This window comes from Mobula birostris, chromosome 8, assembly GCF_030028105.1.
Source record: "Mobula birostris isolate sMobBir1 chromosome 8, sMobBir1.hap1, whole genome shotgun sequence".
Taxonomy (NCBI): domain Eukaryota; kingdom Metazoa; phylum Chordata; class Chondrichthyes; order Myliobatiformes; family Myliobatidae; genus Mobula; species Mobula birostris.
In genome coordinates, this window is record NC_092377.1 from 20,394,822 (window position 1) to 20,413,647 (window position 18,826).

Here is an 18,826-nt window from a genome sequence, read left to right on the forward strand (position 1 = left end):
AGCACAGAACTACTGTACGTCCTTCAGCCCATCTACTCTGTGCCAAACTGTTATTCTGCTGAGTCCCATCGTCCTTCACCTGGACCATTAGCCTTTCATACCGCTCCCATTCGTGTACTTATCCAAACCTCTCTTCCATATTGCAATTGAACCTGCATCCGCCACTTCCGCTGGCTGCTCATTCCACACTCGCACCACCCTCTGAGTGGTCAGCCAGTGCCATGGGTTTGTGCCAGCAGAAGGAGCCAACATTCAGTACGGCCAATCATTGCTATCTGCTAGCTGCATCAGTCAAGGCCACTCCTCAGTACCTCTGTTCAGCAGCACAGTAATCACCATCATCAGACACCATGACCAGCTGAGCCCATCTGGCACTGTCAGCAACCCTTGATGTCAGCCAGCATCATCAATCAGTGCCATTGGGTTGTTTCCAGTCAGTGCCAACAGCCATCACTGTGACGGGGTCCCGAATTACCCCTACGAACTGTGCTCAATTACCCCAATGAACTGTGCTTTTGAAAAGAGAGAGAGAGAGTTATTTAACACCGATATCTCGTTTTGGAAAGAGAGAAAAAGAAAGAAAGAGAGAGAGAGAGAGAGAGGAAGAATAACTTTTGGACTGTCACTTTAGGGCACTGGATTTCTGCTGAGATGGAGAGAGACAACACCGAGCAGCTCGTAAGTTGCTATGGTGACCAAAGGTGGCACTATTTGATGGACAATCGATGTTATGATTTTCCAGCAGCATGTTGATACTTCCCAAGGACATTCGCCTGCTTGTGCATTTCTTACACACAGAGAGGAAGGAGGAGTTATTTGAATGACAGCTGGTATCCAGTACGGTGAGATAAATAGGAGGTCAGATGATATAGATCTCAGACACATGTTTTGGACACGGAATGAGCTTTGTTGTGCCTGCAGAAGAAGTGGGTTTTTGGAGGATCGATCAGGCAGATCGATCAGTGGCTCTTGCAGTGAAAAGAAAAGGCAGTGACCGGTGGGGAGTTGTCCATGTGTCCACCCTTGCCTGGGTGATAGCTCCACCACAGAAAACCAGGCCCCTTTGTTGAAGTCACAGTTGGTGACGTTTAAAGGATTTCGGAGGACAATGAGAAGATCGACGGCACCAGCTCACCTGAAGACCCAAATCTCTTCTTCCCTCTCTCTCTCCATCACTACTCAACTCAATACCATGAACTGAACTGAACTTTACTCATCATCGTAAGTCTGTATCTTTTTACCCCAGACTTGAAGAAGCTTGGATTTTCATATATTTCCACACTTACTGATATACTTACTTATATATATATATAAAATCATTGCTAACCTGTTTGATTTATCTACATTTATATTACTGTACTGCGTAGTTACTAATAAATATTATTAGTTAATAGCAATACTGGATTCCAAAGCGTTTTCCATCTCTGCTGGTTCTTTATTCCCGTCATGGGGTACGTGACAAAATTGGGGCCTGCGTCCGTGATATGAAGAAATAATTGGTCAGGAGGCTTGTTTGAATTGATTGGGAAAAATCTCTTTTGATTTGGTTGTGTGGAAAAACAGCAGAAATGGATGTTAGGGACTTTCTGAAATCACCAGACCCGGTGACTTTGAAGATAACTAAAAAGGATGATGTGCAGGACATTGCGAAAGAATTGAGAATTGTGGTAAAGAAGAGTATGACTAAGATAGATATTCAAAGGAAAATAGCTGAATGTTATATTTCGACAGAACAATTTACTGAGGATGTGTTGAAAATGTTCGTGGAAGGTGAATCTGCTGAGGATGAGATTCAGCTTCAGTTGGAAAAATTAAGAATGGGGCATGAATTGAAATTAAAACAGCTCAAGAGAGAGGCTAGAGAGGCAGCAAAACAGAGAGGAGAGGCAGCAAAACGGAGAGCAGAGGCAGCAAAACAGAGAGAAGAGGCAGCAAAATGGACAGAAGAAACAGAAAGACAGAGACAGTTTAACAGGGAGATGTGGCAGCTGAGAGGTTTAGTCCCTGATGATTCTTACAACTCGGAAGGGCTTGTTTTGTGTAATGAATTTAGAAGTTGTGCTCCTGATGATGTAAGGGCATAACTTGATACAGAGGATGCCGCCACCCTGCAGGGGTCTGCTAAGAAGCAAATGAAGAGGTTTTAACCCACAAGTTTGAGTTTATTCCAGATGAGAGTTTGCCAGAGAATAGCTGTGAGGTTCAGGATGACCTTGAATTTGAAACTGGGACAAGTGATGATAGCCCAGAAGAGACAGCTGTCCCGATTGCATGTGTTCAGGTTGTTGAAGTACCTGTGAATTCACAGGATTCTGAACTTTGTGTTGAAGCTCAGTTGAAGTCTGAGGTGTCTGACTTGGTTGAAAAGGAATGCAGTTTTTTTGTGTCAGTTGATCTTGGTTCAGTGAATAAGGGGTTAACCTTGGTACCAGTGGAATGTGAGGATTCTCAGTCACTTGTATTGGACAGTGTTTTAAAAGTTAGTGATGAGGGGACAATTGGTGAGGTCAGTGGTAATGAAAATAATGGGAAAAGTGCTGTTCCTGGACTTTTGGATAAAGTGCTGGAAAAGTTTGGATTGGTTGCGCGACCTTTGACTCTGCTTGCAGGACAGAGGCTTGCTGAGGAAAGATGTGCTACTCTGTTGAATTTTGTTTGGACATTTGGAGGTACACACCTGCAAGATTATGGTGTTGTGAAGAAGAAGAATTGTTAAGATTTGGGGGTGGAAGTTGTTATGAAAGCAAGTCGAAGTGAAGGTCGTAATCAGATGGAGGGATTGTTTGGTCTCTTCCATAATGTATACATGGTTCTTATAAGCCTGGAGATGGTGCTAAGTTTAGCAAACAATGGAGGAATGTTGACACCTCTCCAAGGTAAGGTTGATATAGCTGTTCAACTGATGAGCAAAGTTGCTGTTGAGGCCTGTGATAGCAAAACCAGAGGTTTAAATTATGATGATGTGTCACAGACTTTTCTACCTTCCAGATTTCAGCAGGACTTAGAGGGTAGTAAGGCTGATGAGAGTAAGGTGTATGAGGAAGGTTTGTCCTTATTGAGGAAGGAATCTATAGAGGAACAGAAGGGAGATTTTGAAAAGGTGGCTTTAAAGGAGATAGCTCTCACAGGAGAGGAAGTTCAGAGAGGGTCAGTGGGATATTACCTTGAAGATGAGGTGTTGATGAGGAAGTGGAGACCAGCCACTGTGTGTGCAAGTGAGGATTGGGTTATTGAACATCATGTGGCGGTTCCAAAAGTTTATAGGGCTGAAATTTCAAACATGACTTATAGTATGCCTTTAGGTGGACCTTATGGAGTGAGAAAGACAGTGAACAGGATTATGAAGGAGTTTTACTGGCCTAGTTTAGGAAAGGATGTTATGAATTTTTACAGGACTTGCAATACCTGTCAAATTGAGGGGAAATCTAATCAGGTTATTCAGGTAACACTACTTAAACCAATACCTGCTCTTGGTGAACCTTTTTCTAGGATCATAGTGGATTGTGTAGGCCTATTGCCAAAGACTGCAGCTGGTTATCAGTATGTGTTAACAATTATGTGTGCTGTGTCTAGGTCCCCAGAAGCAGTGCCTTTTGGAGACATCAAGGCCAAGACTGTGGTGAAATCATTCAGTAAGTTTTTCACACTGGGAGGTCTGCCCAAAGAAATTCAATCTGACCAGGGCGGTAACTTTACTTCGAGAACGTTCCAGGGGATAGTTAGAGAAGTGGAAGCTAAGCACATGGTGTCATCTCCATATCACACAGAGTCCAAGGGAGCCTTGGAACGGTTCAACTCAACTCTTAAGACCATGATTAAGACATATTGTGTGAAAAATGGGAAAAATTGGGATGAGGGGGTTCCCCTCTTCTTATTTATTGTTGGAGGTTCGATTCAAAAGCCATTGGAGGGTAGTCTGCTGGAACCTGTGTTCAGTTACAGGCCAAAAAGACCTTTGACCCTACTCAGAGAACCATGGTCTGATTTGGAAACATGTGTCAGTGTGCTAAATTATGTTTTAGAACTCTAGAAGGGATTTAGTAAGACTTGTGACCTTGCAAAGGAAAGTTTACAGAATGGTCAAATTAAAATAAAACATTTGTTCGCTAGAATGGCACCTGGCAGAATTGTTACGGAACAGAATGGAGTCATAAAGGCTGTGGAATCTGATAATGGAAAGAAAAAACATGTTTCCCCACTGAATCTAGTCTCACCAAGATGTCAGAGTTCTATTGTTTTGAAAAATATTACTGATAATGTCCATCAGTTGGACCCTAGACCACAAAAACAACTGAAAAGACTAATTGGCATTTTGAAACAGGGCACAGGTACCATGCATCACGTCATTATAAATTCAGCCCAGCCCATGAAACAGCATCCTTACAGAGTGAACTTTGAGAAAAATAAAATGGTTGAAGAAGAAATTGGAAACAAGAAAGAACAAGGAAAGAGAATGGATGACCATATTGATAGAGTGGTGAAGGCTAAATACCTTATAAAGATTGACTTGTTAAAAGGAAACTGGGGTGTTCCTTTAACAGAGAGGGCTAGAGAGATATCAGGATTTGTGACACCATCTAGACCGCATCAGTACAATGTTTTACCCTTCGGGATGAAAAATGCTCCAGGGACATTTCTAAGAATGATCAGTTCTGTGATTATAGGTTTAGAAAACACAGGGGCTTATATCAATGATTTAGTGGTCTGGAATGACACATGGGAAGAGCATATTGCAGTGGTAGAAAAACCGTTTGACAGACTTTCCAAGGCCAATCTTATGTGAACCTCGATAAGAGTGAATGTGATCATGCTACTCTTATTTATCTTGAAAATGTAGTAGGCCAGGGCCAACTGGCTCCTGGACAGGCCAAGGTTCAAGCTATTGCTGAGGTTCCTGTTCTAACAGGCAAGAAAGCTTTAAGAAGGTTTTTAGGAATGGTTGGGTCATAAGTTTTGTAAGAACTTTGCTGACATCGCTCTCCCCCTAACAAAACTCCTACGGAAGAGTGAAAGATTAGTATGGAATGACCTTTGCCAGGAGGCATTTGAATGTCTGAAAACCATCCTGTGTTATCATCCTGTGCTCAAAGCACCTGATTTTTCAAAGCCACTTTCTATAGCAACAGACGCTAGTGACGAAACTGCTGGGGCAGTACTGTTACAGAAGGGTGTGGATGACATTGAACACCCAGTAGCTTATTTCTCAAAGAAATTTAATGTGCACCAGAAAAATTATTCAACTGTTGAAAAGGAATTACTAGCACTTATTCTGGCTTTACAATATTTTAAGGTCTATGTTCAGAGACCTAAAAATTTCTCTGTTGTCCAGAGACCACTTGTGGTTTACACGGATCATAACACGTTGGTGTTTCTAACTAAGATAAAGGATAAGAATAGAAGGTTGTTAAATTGGAGTCTGATATTGCAAGAATTTGATCTGACAATCAAACATGTGAAAGGTGCTGACAATATTATAGCTGATTATTTATCCCATTGTTAAGTTGGAAATTGTAAACGTTTTGCTCTGACATCAGATGATCATACATGTATTGTTTCAAACTCTGTAATTTACACTTAGACTAAAAAAAATTTCGCCTTCATCAAAAAACTTTTCTCTTAAGAAAGGGGGTGTGATGGGGTCCTGAATTACCCCTATAAACTATGCTCAATTACCTCTATAAACTGTGCTTTTGAAAAGAGAGAGAGAGAGTTATTTAACACCGATATCTTGTTTTGGAAAGAGAGAAAGAAAGAAAGAAAGAGAGAGAGAGAGAGAGAGAGAGAGAGAGGAAGAATAACTTTTGGACTGTCACTTTAGGGCACTGGATTTCTGCTGAGTTGGAAAGAGACAGCACTGAGCAGCTCGTAAGTTGCTACGGTGACCGAAGGCGGCACTATTTGATGGACAATTGATGTTATGATTTTCTGGCAGCGTGTTGATACTTCCCAAGGACATTTGCCTGCTTATGCATTTCTTACACAGAGAGAGGAAGGAGGAGTTATTTGAATGACAGCTGGTATCCAGTACAGTGAGATAAATAGGAGGTTAGATGATACAGACCTCAGACACATGTTTTGGACACGGAATGAGCTTTGTTGTGCCCGCAGGAAAAGTGGGTTTTTGGAGGATCGATCAGGCAGATCGATCAGTGGCTCTTGCAGTGAAAAGAAAAGGCAGTGACCAGTGGGGAGTTGTCCCTGTGTCCACCCTTGCCTGGGTGATAGCTGCACCATAGAAAACCGGTCCCCTTTGTTGAAGTCACAGTCAGTGACTTTTAAAGGATTTCGGAGGACAACGAGAAGATCGATGGCTCCAGCTCACCTGAAGACTCAAATCTCTCCCTCTCTCTCTCTCTCCCTCTCTCTCTCCCCATCACTACTCAACTCAATACCACTCATCATCGTAAGTCTGTATCTTTTTACCCCTAGACTTGAAGAAGCTTGGATTTTCATATATTTCCACACTTACTGATATACTTACTTCTATATATAAAATCATTGCTAACCTGTTTGATTTATCTACATTTATATTACTGTACTGCGTAGTTACTAATAAATATTATTAGTTAATAGCAATACTGGACTCCAAAGTGTTTTCCATCTCTGCTGGTTCCTAATTCCCTTCACGGGGTACGTGACATCACTATGTGACAATTAATTGGAGCTTGAAGAGATTTGGTATCTCACCAACGAATCTAGTAAATTGCTCACCTTCAAGTTCATGCCCTCTTCTCATTACTGCCATCAGGGATAATATACAGGAATCCAAAGATCCACACTCAACATTTGAGAGAACACCTTCTCTTCTACTATCAGATTTCTGAACAGTCCATGAACTGCTATCTTGCTCTATTTCTTATTACAGTAATTTCTTATGTGTTGCAGTGGACTGCTGCCATAAAACAACAAATTTCATGACATGTGGCAGATATTTTTAAGCTGATTTTGATTCACTATCATTCAATGCAATCAGTTGCTACCCTCCTAGTGCCAATGTTTATATCACCAATCAATACCTCCCAGTAGTGCCATTGTCATTGCCATCAGTAACGGTCCACAGTGCAATGAATCAGTGCGACTTGTATCCTTCGACAGTCGTTGTCCAGTGCCAGAAGTCAGATAGTGCCAATAGCCAATACCATTAGTCAATGCAACCAGTCAATGGCACCACTCAATGCAGATTGTTGAAGTCTATTTCCGGTCATTAAGTAAAGGAGTTCACTTACATGCTGGAGATGTCGATGAGTTTACTGTGTTCTTCATACCCTAGCTGGCTAGCCAGTTCCTGAAATTGCTCAGTCAGATGAACCAAACCGAGGTCCAAGTTAAACTCAGCAGGGAACTCAGAGATCCAGTACCTGCACATGCACATGCAGAAAGAGAGGACAATTAAAGGCTTTGTTTGACAAGAGACTGCATTATACATAATGCAAAGGATGCATCCCTTGGGCCATATGAGCAGCATGGCAGTAACATTGGAATTCAATTCCCACCACTATCTGTAAGGAGTTTATATGTTCTCCCGATGACTGTGTGGGCTTTCTCCCACATTCTGAAAGACGTACGAGTTAGGGTTACTAAGTTGTGGGCAATTTATGTTGGCATCGGAAGCGTAGAGACATTTACAGACTGCTCCCAGCATTTCCTCAGACTGTGTTGGTCATTGACACAAATGACGCACTTCACTGCATGTCTCAATGTACATGTGACAAATAAAACTTCATTCTTTTTAATCATCTGGGCTGCTTTCCATTTTAGGAATTTGATGAGGGATTCTCTAGTCAATTTTTCACGAGGTCCTCAGATGTTAGGGGCAAAGATTGGCAAATTGTGCAGAGAATGGGGGAACATGGACAGTGTGTCATAAGTGGAAGGGATCAGTTTAGTTAGACATTTAATTACTAGTTTAATTAGCCTGGCACAACAGTGTGGGCTGAAAGGCCTCTTCCTGTGCTGTAATGTTTTATGTTTAATGTTCTGTAAGAGACCAAGATCATGGAAAGGTCACGACCATGGAGAGTTTGCAGAGAAAATTCACAAGGATGACAAAATCTGTGGAGAGGGTGAAGAAACTGAGATTTCTCTGCTTAATTGTGTAAGAGTTACCTAATGGAAGTTTTAACTTTTAGGATTTCAAAAGAGTAAGTAGAGAGAAGCTAATTCTCTCAATTGGGATGACTTTAACCAAGAGTCACCAATATAAATTAATTGCCAAATGTGCAAGAAAAAGAGAATGAGGAAATGGCATCACATAGAGTGTGGTAATGATTTGGAAAACACCTTGTGAAGTCATGATGGATTTAGATTCCAACAAGCAATTGGAGAGGTATCTGATAAGGGCAGGAGTTGGAATAATTAGAATGAATAGCTCATTCAAAGAGAAATTGCAGATGCATCAAGATGTATACAGTTTTATTAACTTCTGCACTTTGCTTTCTATAATTGTCTACTCTCGATATACACATGACTGTGTGACTAGGCATAGCTCAAGTATCATCTATAAATTTGCTGATGCTACAAGCATTGTTGGTAGAATCTCAGGTGGTGACGAGAGGGCGTACAGGAGTGAGATATGCCAACTAGTGGAGTGGTGCTGCAGCAACAACCTGGCACTCAACATCAGTAAGATGAAAGAGCTGATTGTGGACTTTAGGAAGGGTAAGACAAAGGAACACATACCAATCATCACAGAGGGATCAGAACTGGAGAGAGTGAGCAGCTTCAAATTTCTGGGTGTCAATATCTCTGAGGATCTAACCTGGTCCCAACATATCAATGTACTTATAAAGAAGGCAAGACTGCAGCTATACTTTATTAGGAGTTTGAAGAGATTTGGCATGTCAACAAATACACTCAAAATCTTCTATAGTTGTACTGTGGAGAGCATTCTGACAGGCTGCATCACTGTCTGGTAAGGAGGGGCTCACTGCATAGGACTGAAAGAAGCTGTAAAAGTTTGTAAATCTAGTCAGCTCCATCTTGGGCACTAGCCTACAAAGTACCCAGGACATCTTCAAGAAGCAGTGTCTCAGAAAGGCAGCTTCTATTATTAAGGACCTCCAGCAGCCAGGGGCATGCCCTTTTCTCACTGCTACCATCAGGTAGGAGGTACAGAAGCCTGAAGGCATACACTCAGTGATTCAGGAACAGCTTCTTCCCCTCTGCCATCCGATTCCTAAATGGACATCGAACCTGTGAACACTACCTCACTTTTTTTAATATACAGTATTTCTGTTTTTGCACGTTTTAAAAAATCTATTCAACATATGAGTACTGTAATTGATTTACTTATTATTATTTTTTAAATTTTATTTATTATTATTTTTTTCTCTGCTCGATTATGTATTCCATTGAACTGCTGCTGCTAAGTTAACAAATTTCACATCCCATGCTGGTGATAATAAACCTGATTCTGCTTGTCATTTTCCCTTTTATTTTAGTTTATTCACGGATTGTTGATATTACTAGCATGCTCACTACTCCAGTTCATTCTAAGCATAGAGTACCAATGAGAAATCTAGGTACAGGACTACATAATGTGGCAACTAGAAATCAATAATCCAGATCTCTGGCTAATTCTCAGCTATTTAACTACCACCAGGTCGGTGTGCAATAGGTAGAACACCATGCTCCTGCTCACCAGGTGCATTTCAGGGCAGGAGCATTGTTGCAGGAGTGATATCTTTTTCTCTCTCAATAGCGAGAGAGACAGACTATCTGAGATTCCAAAGTGTTGGGATGGACTGTAGCTTTTTGATGGACCGTAGATCATGGTCTCTTTGGGGGCTTTGCTATTGCTTGCATGGTGTATGGTGGGAGGTTGATGCTTTTGCTGGGGCAAGTGGGGGTAGGGGTAGAGGGGAGGGTGGCTGCTTCTGTTGCTACCTGTGCGTGGGAGGGGACGGGGCTTTAGGGTTCTAATGTATTCTGTCATTCAATCTTTGAGGTTTTTTTTCCTGTTTCATGGATGTCTGTGAAGAGTAAGAATTTCAGGTTGTATATTCTTAATATTCTCTGAACCATTGAAACATTGAACCGTTGAGGACAGGATTCTCTTTGGCATTGAAACTGCTCAATATCAGATTACCCAGCAGTCGTTATTGCTTCAGTCTGCACATGAACCCTATTGCAGGCATGAGGGTTTATCCTCAGTGTAATTCAGAATTAAATTTCCGCACATCCTACTCTCCCACATGAGGCTGGTCCTATAGGAAGCATGAGTGTGTGCAGTGATATCCAATCTCCAATTATGTGGTTCATTTTTCTGTATTTTCTTCATTAATAATCAGTTTGGTGCAATTTCTTACCTCATTAAGTGACAGATTTTGAGTCGAAAATCATTGCAATCCTCACCGCATGCTTCCCGATACGTTTGAAGGTCAAGGGAAATACCTACGTACTTTGGAAAACCACAGAAAAAGAGGAAAAGGAATAGGCCATTCAGTCCCTTGAATCCATGGCAACATTCAATGAGATCACAGCATTTCATTACTAATTTATTTAGTTCAGCGCAACATTGTGGGCTGAGTGACTTGTTCTTGTGATGTTCTACATTCTATGTAAGTTCATGTGTCACTTCCCATCATCTATTTAAAAATCTCCCTGACATATCTTTTGTTCTACACTTGCCTCTTTCAGACACCTCCCTCACTACCTTTTTTATTCACTCTGTTGTCAACATATGGGGCAGTATGTTAGCGTAGTGGTTAGCACAATGCTTTACAGTACCAGTGACCCAGGTTCAATTCCTGCCACAGCCTGTAAGAAGTTTGTATGCTCTCCCCATGACCACCTGGGTTTCCTCTGGGTGCTATGGTTTCTTCCCACAGGCCAAAAACCAACTGGTTGGTAGGTTAATTGTCCCGTGATTAGACTAGGGTTAAATTAGGGTTTGCTGGTGTAGCTCGAAGGGCCAGAAGAGAAATGCACTGTATCTCAATAAATAAATATCTTCCTTTTGTTCTCTCTGTCTTCCAATCAGAGTCCCTGATCCAATCCACTGCCCTACTCATTCAACTGCTCCCTATAACCTTAGCTCTCATTTGTTCCTCATTCTGATGAAATGATCCTGAAAGGTTAACTCTCACATTTTTCACATTCTGAATACTGAATGTCTCATTGAGCACTTCCAGCACATCCTGATTTATTTCAGATGCACTACAGTCCCCATAGAACATTGCGTCTGATCAATTGATCCCTACCCAATTCTTATTTTTGTTGTTCATTAACACTGGAACAGTTTTGGAAGAAATTCCTCCTCACTCATTCATCTGAAACTTGTTGAAAAGTATCAGCCCCTAGTTGTATTCACTACCACACAATCAATTCCACTAATACCAACACCACTTTAACATGTTTGGTCAAGTATTTTTTTTTTTCCTATCCTTGCATAGGTTCAATTCCAATATGTGTTCACAAACAGCTCTGGTTTCCTAAGACCTGCTCTACTGTTCAGCGGTAGTAAGACTGGATATAGTTGTGCGAAGGACCAAACTGGAAAGGAGACAAGCACTGGCTTTTCAATATGATCACGAGAAAAGTGCAGCTGAGAAGGTCTGGAAGGATATATCAGTAGAAGCTTTCCTGCCAATTCAGTGGACGGGAGGTACCATCGATGCATGAGGAGAACCATCCTCGGCACTTGGCTGTTACTAAACTCCCCTTCATTATCTGAAAAAAAAAGCATGGATGGAACATTAGAACTTGGAGGTGTAAAGGCAACACAAATAAGTGTGCTATCCTTCGTGTGTTTTGTTTCCATCTCAATGTGAATACCACTGACAAAGCTCTTCTTTGGCCTATTTCCCCTAGATCCTGTTGTAATCTTAGACAAACTTCTACACTCTTCACTAACCACCACCAACTTTGGGGTCACCTAAAAGCTAACTGAACACGTCAACAGCATACTCATCCAAATCATTAATTATAATGACAAGCAGTGGTGGACCCAACACCAATCCCTAAGATACACTGCTGGTCACAGGCCTGAGTAACACGCTTCCACTACCACCCTCTGACTCTGACTTATATCTTCCTCGATCACTGCCAGTGCTTCCAGGTTACCTATGAGGGCAGATCAAGGAGTTGTAGAGAGATATAGGATGCGAACAGTTTCTTTGGTCTACTGAGTCTGTGCTCAGTAAACAACCCATTTACACAAACCTATATTTTTAAAATTTCTTCTCACGTTTTCACAAACTCAATAATTAATCAAACACCTAGACAGCAGGGGCAATTCAAGTTGCCAGTTAATCTCACAACCCACCCATCTTTGGGATGTGTATTGTAGATCTTCGGTAAATGAGGAGAAACCGAAGAACCTGGAGGAAACTACATGATCACGGGGAGAACCTGCAATCTCCACGCAGACAATAAAGGTCAGGACTGAACCTGGATCTCTGGAGCTGAGAACTACTAATTGCACCAAGAGAAGCCGTTATAGGTCAGACCAGGCAAGATTTAATAACGTTTATGAGCAAGGTGAATTTTAAATGAATCCAGTAATTTCAGTGTCACAACAAACTCATTCGTAAGGCCAGTGATGTTTTGGGGATGGAACTGGACTCTCTGATGGTGGTGTCTGAAAAGGGGATGCTGTCTAAGTTGCATGCCATCTTGGTCAATGTCTCCCATCCACTACATAATGTTCTGGTTGGGCACAGGAGTACATTCAGCCAGAGACTCATTCCACCGAGATGCAACAGAGAGTGTCATAGGAAGTCATTCCTGCCTGTGGCCATCAAACTTTACAACTCCTCCCTTGGTGGGTCGGACACCCTGAGCCAATAGGCTGGTCCTGGACTTATTTCCTGGCATAATTTACATATTACTATTTATCTATTTATGGTTTTATTACTATTTAATTATTTATGGTGCAACTGTAACAAAAACCAATTTCCCCCGGGATCAATAAAGTATGACTATGACTATGACTATGACTACATTTTAATACCAGGTACTCATTTGGTTGTAGTGGCAGAATTTAAACTTATTGCTCTAAGCCTCTCCATGTAACCTTGAGGTATAATGGCATTACAGCAGTTAAATTACCCCATTTAAAATCCAGGGATTTATATTATACATCCAGAGTAGGTTAGCATAGATCCCTGGATTTACACATCCAGAAAGTCACCATGGCAGTGATGGAATTCAATTTCAGTTAATAATGAACATTAAGGGGAGAAAATGGATTGTCATAAAAGCCCATCCTGTTCATTAACATCTTTCAGGGAAAGGAATCTATGGACCTGGTCAAGCCTGGCCTATATGACTCCAGAGTCAAAGTGGTTGACTCCCAACTGCCCTCTGAAAGGGCAGTGAGGAGGCAAAAAGAGTTCATGAAATATCTTTGGCAAGTATTGCTATGGAAAATATGAAGTATTTCTGTAAGTATATCACAAGCAAGAGGGAAGGGTGGAAAAGAGTAATTCTCCTATGGGACCAAAAGAGGCCACCTATGCGAGGAGGCAAAGGATGTGGGCAAAACTCTAATAAAGTACTTCTCATTTGTCTGCAAAAAAAAGAGAAAGACATGGAATTCATGAGGGATACATGTATAACTGGAGAAAGAACAAAGGAATTTATGGGAATATTAAAGGTTGATAGATTTCTTCTTCTGGTGAGATCTATCCCAGAATATTATGGGAAGTAATGAGAGAGGATTTCCAAGGCTCAGACCATGAATTTTGCACCTTTATTAACCATAGGCCGAGAACCAAATGACTTGATGATAGCTAATGTTTTTCCTTTATTTAAGAAGGGCTGCAAGATAGGACAAATTACTACCGGCTGCTAAACCACACATCAGTGGTCGAAAAATTCTTGAAGAAAAGTCTAATGAATAGGATTTATGTATAGTTAGAAAGGGAAGGGATGATCAGGAATAGTCTGCGTGGCTTTGGGAGAGGGAAGTGCTATCTCACTGATTTAATCAAGTTTTTTGAGGAGGTAGCCAAGGTAATAACAGTAGGGTGGTGGGTATTGTCTTTATGGAGTTTAGTCAGGTATTTAGCAAAGTCCCACATGGTAGGCTCATGACAGCCTTTGAGATTTAAGGTGAGCAGACTAATTGGATCCAAACTGACTTGGTGCTAGAAGCAGAGGGGGCTGCTGGAAGGATGATTGCAAGTCGTTGACCACTGGTGTGCTACAGAGATTGAGACTGATTTCTTGCCATTGGTTGTACTGTATATTTAATGACTTAAACCATAAGACATAAGAGTAGAATTAGGCCATTTGGCCATTTGGCCCTTTGGCCCTTTTAGTCTGCTCCGCAATTCCATCATGGTAGACCTTTTTTTTCACTCTTCGGCCCTACTCCCCAGCCTTCTCCCCGTAACCTTTGATGATGTGGCCAATCAAGCTCTATCAAGCTCTGCCTTAAATATACCCAACAACCTGGCTTCCACAGCTGCCTATGGTAATAAATTCCACAAATTCACCACCCTCTGACTAAAGAAATTTCTCCGCATCTCTGTTTTAAATGGACGCTCCACTATCCCCAGGCTGTGCCCTCTTGTTCTAGACTCGCCCACCACGGGAAACATCCTTTCTATATCTACTCTGTCATTCAAAAGGTTTCAATTAGATCCCTCCCTTTATAAATTCCAGCAAATACAGACCCAGAGCCATCAAAAGTTCCTCATATGATAACCCTTTCATTCCCAGAATCATCCTTGTGAACCTCCTCTGAACCATCTCCAATGCTAGCACATCTTTTCTTAGATGAGGAGCCTAGAACTGTTCACAATACTCAAAGTGAGGTCTCACTTGGATATGAACGTAGGATGAATGATTAATAAGTTTGCAGTTGACACATATTACTTGAGTTGACATACATTACTTGTGTTGACGCATATTACTTGTTTTGTAGACATTACAGAAAGTTGCCTAAGATTACACTCAGGATATCGATCATAGAGTCAGAGGGTCACAGAGTGTGTTTGGTATATTTGTCTCAAACCCAGACGTACAAATGGATATTGCAAAATTATGTTGTAATTCTTTGCCAGATTAAGGAAGTGATTGCAAGACTGTTAGTTTGGCAATGCTTTCTCTAAGGGACGGATTAGTATGCTGAACCAGGGGATTATTGGATACAGAGATGAATCTGACTTCTGAGGCATAGTGTAGTTGGAAATGGCAAATGATAACAAGGAGTTCTACATGTTTCTGCCTGTTCCATGTACACTGAGGAAACACGTCAACACACACTATTTAAAAACAAGCTGAAAATTATTTTCAAAGGTGACAAAAATTGTGGAAGGAAACGCACTGTCTGAATTATGGTTCAGACAGGAAAATTACCCCATAGATGTCTTAAAGGCACAATCCAGAGATAATAGACATAAGCATTGAGTAAACTAAATGAAAGTGAAACATTAATAGCAGGCTCAAAATTTCCATGAGCAAGTAAAGACTGAAATACAGAAGAAGTATGACAAAGTGAATGACTTAGCAAAAATAGAGTGCTGATTATTGTCGTGAACAAGAATGGCGGACAGGTGAGATTTGAACTTGACGCTGCTAAACCAGTCTGGGTATTCGACCGGCTGCCCGGAAAACACTACACCTGAATTTACGAATCTGAAAGGATCAAAGTGGTTGGGATTAATGAAGTGCCAAAGGCACGGGAAAACCTAATCATTAGTCGTTATTTCAAAATGAGGATTTGTGGAGCCTCAGAGTCAGAATCAGAATCAGGTTTGATATCACCAGCATATGTTCTGAAATTTGTTGTCTTTACAGCAGCAATACTATACAATACATAATAGTAGAAAAAACATGAATTACAGTAAATATATATATATTAAATAGTTAAAGAGAGTAAGTGGTGCAAAAATAGAAATAATAAATTAGTGAGGTAGTGTTCGTGGGTTCAACGTCCATTCAGAAATCAGAAGGTAGAGGGGAAGAATCTGTTCCTCAGGCTTCTGTACCTCCTACCTGATGGTAACAGTGAGAACAAGGGATGATCTGGATGATGGGGGTCCTTAATGATGGACACCACCTTTTGGGGGTATCGCTCCTTGAAGATGTCCTGGATACTACGGAGACTATTGCCCATGATGGACCTGACTAAGTTCACAACTCTCTGCAGCTTATTTTGATCCCATGCAATAGCCACTCTTCCCCCCACCAACCCCATACCAGATGGTGATGCAGCCAGTCAGGATGCTCTCCACAGTACATCTGCAGAAATTTATGATAGTCTTTGGTGACATACCAAACCTCTTCAAATTCCTAATAAAATATAGCCACTCTTGTGCCTTCTTTGTAGCTGCATCAATATAAGACCATAAAACCGTAAGATATAGGAGCAGAAGTAGGCCATTCGGCCCATCAAGTCTACCATGCCATTCAATCATGGGCTGATCCAATTCTTCCAGTCAACCTCACTCGCCTGCCTTCTCCCCATACCCTTTGATGCCCTGGCTAATCAAGAAGATATCTATTTCTGCCTTAAATGTACCCAATGACTTGGCCTCCACAGCTGCTCGTGGTAACAAATTCCTCAGATTTACCACCCTCTGACTGAAGTAATTTCTTTGCATGTCTGTTCTAAATGGACATCCTTCAATCCTGAAGTTGTGCCCTCTTGTCCTAGACTCCCCTACCATGGGAAATAACTAATCTGTTCAGGCCTTTTAACATTCAGAATGTTTCTATGAGATCCTGCCCCCCATTCTCCTGAACTCCAGGGAATACAGCCCAAGAGCTGCCAGACGTTCCTCATACAGTAACCCTTTCATTCCTAGAATCATTCTCGTGAATCTTCTCTGAACCTTCTCCAACGTCAGTATTTGTTTTCTGAAATAAGGAGCCCAAAACTGCACACAATACTCCAAGTGTGGTCTCACGAATGCCTTATAGAGCCTCAACATCACATCCCTGCTCTTATATTCTATACCTCTAGCAATGAATGCCAACATTGCATTTGCCTTCTTCACCACTGACTCAGCCTGGAGGTTAACCTTTAGGGTATCCTGACAAGGACTCCCAAGCCCCTTTACATCGGAGGGGAGGAGAAGATGGCGGTGTGACGCAGTGCTCGCAGCTGCTCCGAAATGATATCGTATTTGTAAGTAGGTACTGTGCACAATCCTGATTTGATGGAGACAGACGTGAGAAGCACAGAGGAACACCTGGAGAAACTTCTGAAATGCCCGCTTTGCTGCCGCTGCTACTGTGCAATCGAGAATCTCCGGAGGGGAAGGCCCCAAATCCTCGGCTTTGCCTATTGCCTGTTGCCGGGGCCAGGGTTGAAGCGCTCGGCAGAGATGGTGCTCGGTGCTTGGTGGTGGAGGGCAGGTCAGAGGCTCGAAGTTTTCAGACGGAGTGCTTCCAGGGTGCTGCATCGGCAAGTTTGCGGTGCTGGAAGCTTATGGCAGGGAGAGTTTTCTTCCTTCTACCGTCTGCATGAGATGATGGGACTTTCGAGAGACTTTGAGACATTTTTTTACCGAGCTCATAGTCTGGTCTTTATCAAATTATTAACTATATGTTATAATTATGTGGTTTCTGTCAGTTTTTCAGTCTTGGTTTGTCTTTTGTTTCTGTGATATCATTCTGGAGGAATATTGTATCATTTCTTAATGTATGCATTACTAAATGACAATAAAAGAGGACTGCGTGTCCTCATAATCTAATCTAATCTAATCTCTGCATTTTGAATTCTCTCCCCATCTAAATAATAGTCTACCCGTTTATTTCTTCCACCAAAGTGCATGACCAGTCACTTTCCAACATTGTATTTCATTTGCCACTTCTTTGCCCATTCCCCTAAACTATCATAGTCTCTCTGCAGGCTCTTTGTTTCCTCAACATTACCCGCTCCTCCACCTATCTTTGTATTATCTGCAAATTTTGCCATAAATCCATTAATCCCGTCATCCAAATCATTGACACACATCGTAAAAAGCAACGGTCCCAACACCGACCCCCGTGGAACTCCACTGGTAACCGTCAGCCAGCAAGAGTGGGATCCCTTTATTCCCACTCTCTGTTTTCTGCCGATCAGCCAATGCTCACCCATGCAAGTAACTCCCCTGTAATTCCATGGGCTCTAATCTTGCTCAGCAGCCTCATGTGCGGCACCTTGTCAAAGGCCTTCTGAAAATGCAAGTGCACCACATCCACGGCATCTCCTTTGTCTACCCTGCTTGTAATTTCCTCAAAGAATTGCAGTAGGTTAGTCAGGCAGGGTTTTCCTTTCAGGAAACCATGCTGGCTGTATTGGGTACAGGACACATCATCACAGATCCTCACAGCAATAAACTTATTTAAGATTGTAAGATGACTGCTAAGCAAACTTTGTTCCTGGGAGACTACTCCATTCTAAGAATGAAACATTTATTTGCTGCTTTGTCTGGGAATATGAGTTATTCATATCAATGGATACTATTGAAGAATCAGTCTAAGACATTTTTGTTTATCAAGAGCTATTAACCAAAAACACTACCATCCAAAGTTTTGTCTACACCTGCTACCTCTTGTAGAACTACAGAGGGTTTAAACTCTTCTTGGGCTTCCAGCCGGGTACAGGTATCGATATTAACCTATGTTTTGATGAGAAACTCTGCCATCTTCATCAGGGATGATGCCTGGGCATGTCTGGTCCAGTGGTACTTATACCCCCTTAGTCTGTCCCTCCTGATCGGTTAGTCCTCATCCAATCAGGTTTCCGCTGTCTGACCTTGTTTGCAATCGAATTCCAGTCCTTACTCAGAGCAAGACCTTTGTCTTTGGTAAAATTCTTTTCTTTTCGTTTTATTCGTCCATATGCCGGGAAAACCCTAGGTCCATTTTACAGAGGAGTTCTTGCAGG

The 18,826-nt window shown here is 41.7% G+C and overlaps 1 protein-coding gene across 1 annotated transcript in view; it reads right to left on the reverse strand.

The window, feature by feature from the left end:
- The window catches only part of rasgrp3 (RAS guanyl releasing protein 3 (calcium and DAG-regulated)), a 161,122-nt gene that overhangs the window by 72,299 nt on the left and 69,997 nt on the right, over nt 1-18,826 (reverse strand). Inside the window, exons 3-5 of the mRNA XM_072264870.1 lie at nt 11,568-11,670; nt 10,308-10,370; nt 7,227-7,358 (exon numbers count right to left, since the gene is read on the reverse strand). Coding sequence (XP_072120971.1) covers nt 7,227-7,358; nt 10,308-10,370; nt 11,568-11,670 — 298 coding nt within the window. The remainder of the gene's footprint in view (nt 1-7,226; nt 7,359-10,307; nt 10,371-11,567; nt 11,671-18,826) is intronic.